General features: G+C 40.7%; 1 protein-coding gene across 2 annotated transcripts; it reads right to left on the reverse strand.

Annotated features, from left to right (window-relative positions):
• LOC139547964 (arsenite methyltransferase-like) lies at window positions 1–5,616 on the reverse strand. Of its 2 annotated transcripts, none has more exons than XM_071357209.1 (10): window positions 5,475–5,616; window positions 3,426–3,556; window positions 2,915–3,065; window positions 2,547–2,683; window positions 2,334–2,403; window positions 2,094–2,175; window positions 1,734–1,865; window positions 1,426–1,568; window positions 828–911; window positions 1–644 (listed from the first exon to the last, which is right to left on the reverse strand). In XM_071357209.1, exons 1-10 carry the CDS (start codon window positions 5,586–5,588, stop codon window positions 543–545), a joined length of 1,146 nt encoding a protein of 381 aa, XP_071213310.1. In that variant the 5' UTR covers window positions 5,589–5,616; the 3' UTR covers window positions 1–542. The 2 variants fall into 2 exon arrangements, with proteins under 2 accessions (XP_071213310.1, XP_071213311.1); XM_071357210.1 differs by lacking the exon at window positions 5,475–5,616 and adding an exon at window positions 5,060–5,287.
• Between the last annotated feature and the right edge of the window lie 6,400 nt (window positions 5,617–12,016).

A 12,016-nucleotide genomic window follows, 5' to 3' on the forward strand; every position in this document is an offset into this window, starting at 1 on the left:
TCTTTTTTTACTAATTTAATTTTTACATTGAATGACTGGGCGGGCCTTAGGCGTCCACATCAGTGTGTAAATAAGTTAGTATATAGGCTACAGTCTCATGTATTATCAAGGAAATGCTCCAAATGTCACATAATAAAATAACCATTGCCATTTAAATCTATGAGCTGGACATGGGAGGAAAATATAGTATTTCAAGGCACAGTAGGCTTTTCAGTCTGAAAAGAAACACTACAACCCTTTTTATATAATTTGTGCTACATAGGTACGGACATCAAAATTGACGTATTTTCTGTCACATTGGGTGATCCAAATAACCTCTCCTTCAAGTGCACTTGTTCACTTCCCTTCACTGTTATGAAATGACTGGTATAAGAAATATGGTGGAAACTCCCAATAGCCCAGGCCAACAACAATCCAATGATTTTAGATTTGTGGAAAGTAATGAATGAGTGCACACTTCAGGAGGAAGGAGAGACTATTGGGACATACACCCTGTCACTCTGAGGAGGATCCTTCATGGATATGATGTCATCCAGGTGTAGTTAGGTCTCCCCACAGCCTCCTGCGGCTTTGCCTGTTTTGGAGCACTGCTTCACTGAGGAGCCCAGCTTATCGGCCAGCAGAAATGGGTTGAGGTGGCCGTACTGAAAAGGGACAGTTCAGGATTCAAATGATCACCAGTAAACGCCAGTTGAGGTATTTGCGGAGTAGCTTTATTTCCTATAATAATAATAAAGTCCCTGATTGCTTTTGGGTACCATGTTACTATTGTAATTACATGGCTATTACAGAGCTATAAGGTGTTACCTTTGTAAAGTGGTACCTACCTTCTGGATGCAGAAGTCCGAGGAGAAGCGAGAGCACTGAAGGATAGCAGCCATCTCCCCATCCACCTGCAGCGCCACGTCCTTCTGCACAGCACAACATCACAGGGATTATTATACATTCACTTAACATATTAGACAACCCACACAATTTGTGCATTGACCTAAAGTAGTGTGGAATCCATTTGTATGTATAAAAGGTGTGTGTATCAGTGGTCCATACCAACTACTGTATCAGTATGCATACACAAGTAAAACAATTGTTCATAAAATAAGGGAACAACATGACCTTGCTACATAAACAAAATGCTGCCTTAATGAAAATGGCTTAGGTGAGGGTAGTCCTATTATGCTGTGTTTCAGTGTTCTCCAACCCTGCTCCTAGAGAGCTACCTTCCTGTAGGTTCACTGCAACCCTGCTCCTAGAGAGCTACCCTCCTGTAGGTTCACTCCAACCCTTGTTGTAACTAACGTGATTCAGCTCATCAACCAGCTAATTATTAGAATCAGGTGAGCAAGATTGAGGTTGGAGCGAAAACTACAGAACAGTAGTTCTCCATGAACAGGTTTGGAGAGCCCTGCCGTGTTTGCACCAACATACCTTGAAGCAGTGGGAGGAGTCAAACTCCAGCTGACATGGGTAGTCAGGCACTGTCCCCTTGTAGGTCACTATTGCACTTGACATCTCAAGCTTTTTGGGCAACTTGAAGAGCCGGTAAGTGCCAGATGCATAGCTAATATCACCTGCAACACATTGGAAATGGAAGTGACTGACTAGGCTTACATTTTTTATACTAAATTCTTCTAGATCCCATTAATAAATGTGCTATTAGTTAGGTTAGCGTAAGAACTGCATACCTTTTCCATCCTACAGTAAGTAGCCTTAGACAGTCATGGAGATGCATATACCTGCTTTCTTTTTGAGCTCGCAGTTGTGGACCTCAATGTGACTGGCTGAGATGAGGTGAGGCGTGCTGAAGCCCACCTCCTGGACCAATGAGATAAAGTCGCGCCAATAGAGGGAACCGCCCATTCCCTCACCTATCACAAAACACAAAAGAAAAGAGAACATCATCAGTGTGAAGTGCAGTTCTACAACTTGCACGGCACACTCGGGTCAAGTGAAACCACTTATGGGTATATTGAGATGTCACCAATGTGACTAAATCTGAAAAATATTTAAGATAAGAGATAGTCTTTTCTACAGAAGCAGAATATGCATTACCAAACATTATTTGTCTGCTAGGAAGGTGCAACTTGATCACTTACCCCACAGAACTGAATCTTCTTTTAAGTGGTCAGGAACAACATTGCTGGCATACATGTCACTGTAGTATAATTCACCACCCTCCTATATCACACAGGAGAGATGGGAGAGAGACACGGGCAAAGAAAGGAGTACTTTTCATGAGACACAGTCACTGCCATCTGTATTTTATAAAGCCCAGGGATACTCGTTTTAATAATCATGTTATGCAATGATAACAGGCAGTGTGGTGGACTATTTACCTTGAGGACCTTATAGGCTTCACGTAGCACCGTTTTCTTATCAGGGCATAAACAGATGACACAGTTTGACCTGGAAGAAACAGTAGATAAAAGAAGTGGATTTTTGTTCACTTTCCCAACAGATCGTGACACAGTAAAACAGATAAACGATCAAAAGAGAAAGAAGGACTCATTGTTTTGATAGCAAATTAACATGATTGTTCCTCAACTTACACTATGATATCCATAGAGTCATTCTCAACGCCAGCTGCAGTTAGCTTCTCCATATACCCCTGGAGGAAGGTGGTGTTGGGTTTCTCAAAGCCAAACTTCTCCTGGTGGTATGGGATGTATTTACGGGAGACTAGAATCTGAGAACAAAAAATACATTTAGTAGCTGATTTTACACATTCATTTTTGTATTGATGACCCCAGCCTGAATTTAATCCATGATGCTGGCATTGCAAGGACCGTGCTCTACCAACTGAGCCATACACTACCACAGCAGAAAGCAGAGTATCACACACCAATGTAATAGAATGATTGTTAGATTACTGAAGATGTAGGGTGAGTGAATATATAGGTCTAGGTGCTATACATACCAGTTCCTCAGTCATATCAATGCCTGTGACATGGCCAGTCTCGCCAACCAGTTTACTGAGGGCATAGCAGTCTCTGCCGGAACCGCTGCCCAGGTCCAAGATTCTGCAGCCCTGAAGTTTCTCTGGAACAGGAAGACCACAGCCAAAGAACCTAGAACAAAATGACATATATAGCCTTTCGTGAACGAACACTTTTCCCTTTAGCTAGCACTGACTTTGCTGATAGCTACTTTATTGAGGAAAAATGTACTTACTATGACTGTGATATGTGGTTGTCCCACCTAGCTATCTTAAGATGAATGCACTAACTAAGTCACTCTGGATAAGAGTGTCTGCTAAATCTGGAACAAAGAGTGTGTGTCCTAACCAGTTTCACATTTGCTGCAATATTAGTCTTTATTCGTGTATATTGGTTGGAAATGAATGTATTCTACTTCTGTATCATTATACAAATAGATACATTCTCAACAGAAGCAGTCCTGAATCAATTGGTTCATTGTCATCGTCATACCGTTTGGTTACTTCAGGGTGAACGAGATTGAGGGCCTCTATAGCACTCTTGGGCATTGGCCTGCAGGCTAGAGAGCAGGCAGCATTGGTCTGCAGATCACAGGTGGACTCCAGGCGAGAACCATAATATTGCTGAGGAAGAGATCAAAATATTTAAATGTCACTATTAAAATACTTGGTACCAGTGTTTCCCAAACCTCTCTGTCCTTAGGTGTCCCCAACAACTGTTCCACTGATCTTGAACAAGCACACTCATTTAATTGGACATGATCATCAATGCCCTGATGTAATTTATATGCAGACCTCAAGCACTACCCTGATGGTACTTGATTCCATGTATCATGCAGCTCTTAGGTTTATTACCAACTAAAAGCATCTGAACACACTGTTGGCTAGTCTTCGTTGACTCTACATAGGCTTAAACATTGCTATACTATATGAATTATGATCTAAGGCAGTTTTGGTAAAACTGACACTATTTTTGTTCTTCTTTAATAAAGTCTGAAAATAAATACCAGATATGGTCTCACTCCTACTTACTTTTAACAGTTCCTAAAATAAGAACAGATCATGTCAAAAAGTGTTTTAGCTAATCAGCTCCCTGGTCTTGGAATTCTCTCCAGACCAGCTTGAAACCCCAGAATCTTGTTTCCTTGGAGGAGTTTAAAACTTTTGTTGACTCACATGTTACTGAGGAATGTGATTGTCATTAGGACTTGATGCGGTGGTATATATGATAGATTTTTTATGACATTTGGATGTTTCTGTAATTGAAATGTATTTGTGTTTACGTCAAAAACATACTGTACAGACATGTTACAGTATATCTGATATTTGTCTCAAACATTGTTCCCCCCACTGGTGTCTTGGTTGAACAAGGTCTCTCTTGAAAAATAGATTTTATCTCAATGAGACTAACCTGGATATATAAAGGTTAAATAAATACAAATAATAATAAATCATGCCCTTGACTAGCTGAATATGGGGGCAGTCTCCAGACACAGATTAAACCTAGTCGTGGACTAAAAATCACTTTCAATATTGAGTTTGGTTTTTAGTTCAGGACTAGGCTTTATCTGTTTCAGAGAAATCACCCAAGACAATGTGGAATAGGAATAGGTTTCCAATTTCTAAATTCACCTGTCTGCTCCCCAGGCAACGTGATATGATATTGTTGCAAATTGGAACCCGTGTCCAGGGACTGTAGAGCCAACCCCCTAACCCAGAGGTAGGCAACCCTGGTCCTGGAGTGCCTCAGACACTTCATGTTTTTGATTTAACCGACCTGGAAGACCAGGTGTGTTGAATTTAGGCAATCAATGAACTGATCAATTAGCTCAGCTGAGCAGGTGTGGTGCCTAGTTGGACCCAAATCCTGCAGTACACCAGCAAAAGGGTTGCCTGCCCTAACCATTATTCTGATAGAAAATATGATGATACCCTTACAAAAAAATTGCAGTTTGAAACTGCAGTCAACTGGTGTTTTGGACGCAATAATTGCTGAATAATTTACTGTAGTTAAACAGTTATTTTGGACGCAGTATTTGCAGCATACTGCACTCTAACTACACTTATACAACAGTGTACTACAGTTACTGCACTGACGGCATCTTTTTTTCGTAAGGATAAACCTACCTTGACATTGTCATGCACTTGTTTTGTTGACATAATGACCGGAGGAGTCACGGAGGAAATGGTTATTTGAAGCCTGATTTGACTGTCTGGACACAGAAATGCGGACAGAGTGGTGGGGTAATGTCCGTGGAAAGTACTCTAGCTGTCCTCTCATCTGTTAGCGCTAAAATACGTAATCTTCTGAACCCTTTTGCTTTCTTCTCAAAATGTGTAGAACATTTACTGCAAGACAGTGGCGACGGCATGTTGCGCGGTGTTGTGTTGAAAGATCGATGCAGGGAACAAGGTGCAACACTTATTACACATACCTAGGCTGAGGGTAGGTACTCTAGGAGATCAAAACAACGTCTTTCTTTAGCTACCTTTAATAATGAGTGTAGCTACATGCATGGTTGTAATCTCAAAACAAACCTACCTTGACATTGTCATGGACTTGTGTTGACATGTTGACAAATAAATATTTTTTTAGAAGCAGACTCAGGATGAACTTTGAAATCCTTCTTTTTCGAGGTTTAACTGCAGTTGGCATTGAATATATGTTGCATTACCGCCACCTACTAGACTGGAGTATAACTCCCTTATGCTTTACTTATTTTTCCCCCCCCAAAAAAATACCCTACCATCTAACACTACACTCACAATAAATAATAATGAATACCATACTCCACTATTTAAATGTATTTAGTCCTACCTCGTGACAACAACCTGAAAGGATGGGACATCACCACTTTTTAAATAAATAAATAAACATGTTTCATAATACAAAAATCAACTTACATTGCTACATCAAACATGTCTAACAAAACAAAACACAGGTATTAACAAGAAAACGCTCAAACATACAAAAAATATCAATAAAATAATACAAAAACTAAACAATTTTAGTGCAATTGTATTCACTCTGAAAAAATCTTATAATGATTCAGGAAGATGTTATTCTTGTTGTTATTCACTAGGGTTAATGTTTTAATAAGATAATTAAATTCAATCAGAAAAAAATTTAATTTTTGTAGAGAATTTGGGAATTTTTGTTTGTGTATGAAGTATTTGGCAACAAGAATTTAAAAAATGTACAATAATTTCAGTGGTCTTGTTATCATTGCAATAGTAACATATATCTTTCATGTCAAAAACATAGGCAGTGTTCATAATGGTAAATAAGTATTTTGCAAGGTTTTCCCAAAATTCTGACACAAATTTACATTCAAAGAACAAGTGAGACAGATTCCCACCTTTTTCACAGAAAACGCAGATATCATCAACAGCCACAAATTTGGATATCATAGAATTACATGGATATATCTTATGTCAAATTTTCAAGTGCACTTCCTTAACTTTGTTTGGTATACAGTATTTGTAAGGCCTTAACCATGCATTTTTCCAGACAATGTCAGGAATAAGCATGTTCCAGAAAAACTTTCCTCTCGGTGTAAGTTGGTTTTGTGAATGAAGAATTTGTCTTATATATTTATTACAACAAGATCTATCAAGTAGGCTCACGCCTTCCAATCTGAGTTCTGGATAAACTTTGTGATCATTCCCAAAGCTAAGATGAGTTTTCATTAGTGTAGTTAGACCACTGGGAACGGCTTTGATCACAGAAATAAACTCTCTGAAAGGTATTGGAAACTCTTTCAATGTTATAAATTGTTCATATGTGAGAATATTACCCTTGTTGTCGAAAATATCAAGAACAAAGTCAATATTCCTCTCATGCAAGCTGGGGTAGAACAATGACTTATTCCTTACAGTTATGTCTGAATTATTCCACAAAAGAGCTTTATGTGGGGAAAGATTGTGCAGGAAACATATTTTCCAGGCCATTATAGCTTGTTGGTGAAACCTAGCCAATTTAGCAGGTAATCTTTCAGGAATATAATTACATTTCAGTAAAAATTGAAGACCTCCCAATTTATTAAACACATTATTTGGAATGAAATACCATATTGAATCAGTATTAATCCCCCCAAAAAAATCAACCAGTTTATCTTGAAAGTGTTATTTATGTCAACAAAATCCAACACTTCTAGACCGCCTTCAGCTCTTTTGTTAGAAAGGACAGATTTTTTGTGAGACTTATTTTTCCAGATGAAGTCAAGAAAGGTCTTATTGATCTCTTTACAACATTTTACATTTACATTTAAGTCATTTAGCAGACGCTCTTATCCAGAGCGACTTACAAATTGGTGCATTCACCTTATGATATCCAGTAGAACAACCACTTTACAATAGTGCATCTAACTCTTTTAAGGGGGGGGGAGGGTTAGAAGGATTACTTTATCCTATCCTAGGTATTCCTTAAAGAGGTGGGGTTTCAGGTGTCTCCGGAAGGTGGTGATTGACTCCGCTGACCTGGCGTCGTGAGGGAGTTTGTTCCACCATTGGGGTGCCAGAGCAGCGAACAGTTTTGACTGGGCTGAGCGGGAACTGTACTTCCTCAGAGGTAGGGAGGCGAGCAGGCCAGAGGTGGATGAACGCAGTGCCCTTGTTTGGGTGTAGGGCCTGATCAGAGCCTGAAGGTACGGAGGTGCCGTTCACCTCACAGCTCCGTAGGCAAGCACCATGGTCTTGTAGCGGATGCGAGCTTCAACTGGAAGCCAGTGGAGAGAGCGGAGGAGCGGGGTGACGTGAGAGAACTTGGGAAGGTTGAACACCAGACGGGCTGCGGCGTTCTGGATGAGTTGTAGGGGTTTAATGGCACAGGCAGGGAGGCCAGCCAACAGCGAGTTGCAGTAATCCAGACGGGAGATGACAAGTGCCTGGATTAGGACCTGCACCGCTTCCTGTGTGAGGCAGGGTCGTACTCTGCGAATGTTGTAGAGCATGAACCTACAGGAACGGGTCACCGCCTTGATGTTAGTTGAGAACGACAGGGTGTTGTCCAGGATCACGCCAAGGTTCTTAGCACTCTGGGAGGAGGACACAATGGAGTTGTCAACCGTGATGGCGAGATCATGGAACGGGCAGTCCTTCCCCGGGAGGAAGACTAGCTCCGTCTTGCCGAGGTTCAGCTTGAGGTGGTGATCCGTCATCCACACTGATATGTCTGCCAGACATGCAGAGATGCGATTCGCCACCTGGTTATCAGAGGGGGGAAAGGAGAAGATTAATTGTGTGTCGTCTGCATAGCAATGATAGGAGAGACCATGTGAGGATATGACAGAGCCAAGTGACTTGGTGTATAGCGAGAATAGGAGAGGGCCTAGAACAGAGCCCTGGGGGACACCAGTGGTGAGAGCACGTGGTGCAGAGACAGATTCTCGCCACGCCACCTGGTAGGCGCGACCTGTCAGGTAGGACGCAATCCAAGCGTGGGCCGCGCCGGAGATGCCCAACTCGGAGAGGGTGGAGAGGAGGATCTGATGGTTCACAGTATCAAAGGCAGCCGATAGGTCTAGAAGGATGAGAGCAGAGGAGAGAGAGTTAGCTTTAGCAGTGCGGAGCGCCTCCGTGACACAGAGAAGAGCAGTCTCAGTTGAATGACTAGTCTTGAAACCTGACTGATTTGGATCAAGAAGGTCATTCTGAGAGAGATAGCAGGAGAGCTGGCCAAGGACGGCACGTTCAAGAGTTTTGGAGAGAAAAGAAAGAAGGGATACTGGTCTGTAGTTGTTGACATCGGAGGGATCGAGTGTAGGTTTTTTCAGAAGGGGTGCAACTCTCGCTCTCTTGAAGACGGAAGGGACGTAGCCAGCGGTCAAGGATGAGTTGATGAGCGAGGTGAGGTAAGGGAGAAGGTCTCCGGAAATGGTCTGGAGAAGAGAGGATGGGATAGGGTCAAGCGGGCAGGTTGTTGGGCGGCCGGCCGTCACAAGACGCGAGATTTCATCTGGAGAGAGAGGGGAGAAAGAGGTCAAAGCACAGGGTAGGGCAGTGTGAGCAGAACCAGCGGTGTCGTTTGACTTAGCAAACGAGGATCGGATGTCGTCGACCTTCTTTTCAAAATGGTTGACGAAGTCATCCGCAGAGAGGGAGGAGGGGGGAGGAGGGGGAGGAGGATTCAGGAGGGAGGAGAAGGTGGCAAAGAGCTTCCTAGGGTTAGAGGCAGATGCTTGGAATTTAGAGTGGTAGAAAGTGGCTTTAGCAGCAGAGACAGAAGAGGAGAATGTGGAGAGGAGGGAGTGAAAGGATGCCAGGTCCGCAGGGAGGCGAGTTTTCCTTCATTTCCGCTCGGCTGCCCGGAGCCCTGTTACAAGTAGCTGGATTTACACATAACGATAATGAGGGGTACACAAAACGAGACAGTCCCTCTGCCTTGGACAGAAGTACTCTCCCAAGTATAGAAAGATCTCTTTGTAGCCAATTATTAAATCTATTTTTTAGTTCTCTTAATTTTAGGAGAGAAATTCAAATGTTGTCTGACTAAGTGGTTTTTTGACAGATGTATTCCTAAATATTTAACACAGTCCTTTACAGGAATATGTTATATTTCTTTATCATCAGAGTCAAATAAACATAGGATTTCACATTTAGAAACATTCAGCATTAATCCTGATGCAATAGAAAATGCAGTTATAGCATTAAGGGCATGGGTGACCTGGTCTTTGTCTCTTAAGAAAAGAGTAGTATCATCAGCCAGTTGGGAGATTTTGATTTCTTTGTTAAAAATGGTTAAGCCATACAAATTTGCATTATTCAGAATATCTATAGATAGAAGTTCCACAACCAAAATGAATAAAAATGGCGAAATTGGGCATCCCTGTCGTACACTTCTGTTGATACTGAATCTTTTGGAAGTATTAAGGTTTAGTAGCACAGAACTATTTATATCTTTGTAAAACATGCAAATTACTTTAATACAATTTTCACCAAATCCAAAAAGTTTAAGAGACCTAAAGAGAAATTCATGTTCAATTGTCAATGAGAGAAGGGTCTTTATCGGGCTTCGGGAATCAATGAAATAAGGCCCTGTTTCATAGTGGAGACCATTTCCCCATTTTTAATACAATCTTGAAACATATTGAAAATCGGGTCTTCTAGTAACTCCCAAAACTGTCTATAGAATTCAATTGACAGGCCATCGAGGCCAGGTGATTTCCCTTTTTTCATTGAATTCAGAGCCTCTCTAATTTCTTCAATTGACACAGGTGAATCGCAAACTGAGTGGAAATCATCCTCAATTTCAGGGACATAATTCTGAATGTGGCAAATGTAGCTTTCACAACCATCTTCCTGAATTTGAGAGCTGTAAAGGTTTTCATAAAAGGAATTGACAAATGATGATATTGTAATGGGATATTTGCATAAAACATCGTTAATTTTTAGTGCAGTTATAGATTTTCTTTTGTGGTTTCTCTTTTCATGTGCAAAAAAGTAACTAGTGTTTCTTTCCCCCTCTTCAATCCATTTTGCTCTTGACCTTACAAAGGCACCCTTTGCCATATCCGTGTAAAGCTGTTCTAATTCTAGTTGTAAAGACTTTAACACAGACTCCTCTTCTTCAGATAGTTTTCTAAAGAAAGATAATCTATCAAGCTTGCTCATCATCTCCTTTTCTCTAAGGTTCTTTAATTGCATCAGCTCTTTGGCGCGTTTAATGGCTACCACTCTGACTTTATATTTGAAAAATTCCCATCTACTTCCATGACCCAAGTCTTTTCTTGCAAAAATATCTTTAGCTAATGATTTGATGTTTTCAATGAGAGTAGTATCTTTAAGAAGTGTGTTGTTTAATTTCCAATATCCTCGAGTACCTTTTGATTTTTTAGTAGCTTGTAAATTCAGGGAAATCAAGTGATGGTCAGAAAAGGGAGCCAACTGATGATCTACATCTAAAACAAATTGTAACAAAAAAGGGGAAATTAGGAATAAATCTATTCTAGATTTACGTGACAGTTTTGTTGGTCCAGGTATAACCCTTAGCATCCGGATTGAAATAACGCCAGGCATCCTCAACACGGAGATCCATGCATAATGTAATGATAATGTTACTATTTTGAGGGTTTTGACTCGTTCTATGAGGAAAACGACCAGCAGATGCATCAGGTGTTTCATTAAAATCCCCTGAAATAATTAGAAAAGCCTCTGAGTATTTGTTGCTTAAATTCTATACTTTTCTGGTAAATTGGGTAAAAAGGGTCTTATTAGGAGCATTCAGAGCCTAATAAATGATGAAAATAGTATTGTCAAGTTTAACAGTTACTATGACCCATCTGCCATTTTATTCGCCCTAAATACATTACTCAGACGAGAGTGCTCTGAAATCGGAGTATATATAGCCAGACCGAATTTACGAAAGCACCCGGAAGTTTATTGAGAACGCACCACGTAGCTAAGCTAAAAATGACGGGAATAATCAAGTCAATAAACGTTGGGTAGTTAGTTAGATAGCCTATAGTTAATATACTGGCAAGTTTGATGTATAAGTAGCCAGCTAACGTTAGGTAACTAGAAAACATACCGATACATACTGCTATGTGGTTCGTAAGGACAGCGTAGCAAACAAATTGTCAGACAACATTAGGTGTAAGGTAACTTAATTGAAAAGTCATTACTTTATTAAATTGCTCAACATTTTCTAAACATTTGTCATAATTAGTTAAAGCAATGAATTTGTATGCGCTCTCGTTGTAAATCGGCTGCATATTTTCCGCCATTTTCTTCAAATCTGAAAACGATGTGAAGCCACGCCCATTTCTGAACAATTGCATTATGGGCCCCAAAGTACGGAAATAGTGTTCTCTGCGTGTATATTTTGGCGAATTTAGTACGACATCCGGGAACTTTTGTCATGCTAACTATATCCATACTATGACCAACAAGCATACGATTTACTAAACCCAAGTCACAAATAGTACGGTTAGTATGAGTATCCGAACACAGCTATCCTGTCCAACTGACGAGACTTCCGTTTCTTCATCCGGGGACTTTGAATTAGTGCGCATGTCTTTTACGTTTGCGCATCTTCTTGCGTAGTCCCTTTGTTTGTGTTGGTCGAAATCCATCAAACAGCGTACG

The sequence above is a fragment of the Salvelinus alpinus genome, chromosome 21 (genome assembly GCF_045679555.1).
Source record: "Salvelinus alpinus chromosome 21, SLU_Salpinus.1, whole genome shotgun sequence".
Taxonomy (NCBI): domain Eukaryota; kingdom Metazoa; phylum Chordata; class Actinopteri; order Salmoniformes; family Salmonidae; genus Salvelinus; species Salvelinus alpinus.

Excerpts from the sequence above, each read along its gene's own strand:
- LOC139547964 (XM_071357209.1), bottom strand. The coding sequence starts at position 5,588 with ATGCCAACTGCAGTTAAACCTCGAAAAAGAAGGATTTCAAAGTTCATC. Across the intron at positions 3,557-5,474 it reads AAGTCCATGACAATGTCAAG|CAATATTATGGTTCTCGCCT; the intron begins GTAGGTTTGTTT and ends TCTCTTCCTCAG. Across the intron at positions 1,866-2,093 it reads AGAAGATTCAGTTCTGTGGG|GTGAGGGAATGGGCGGTTCC; the intron begins GTAAGTGATCAA and ends GTTTTGTGATAG.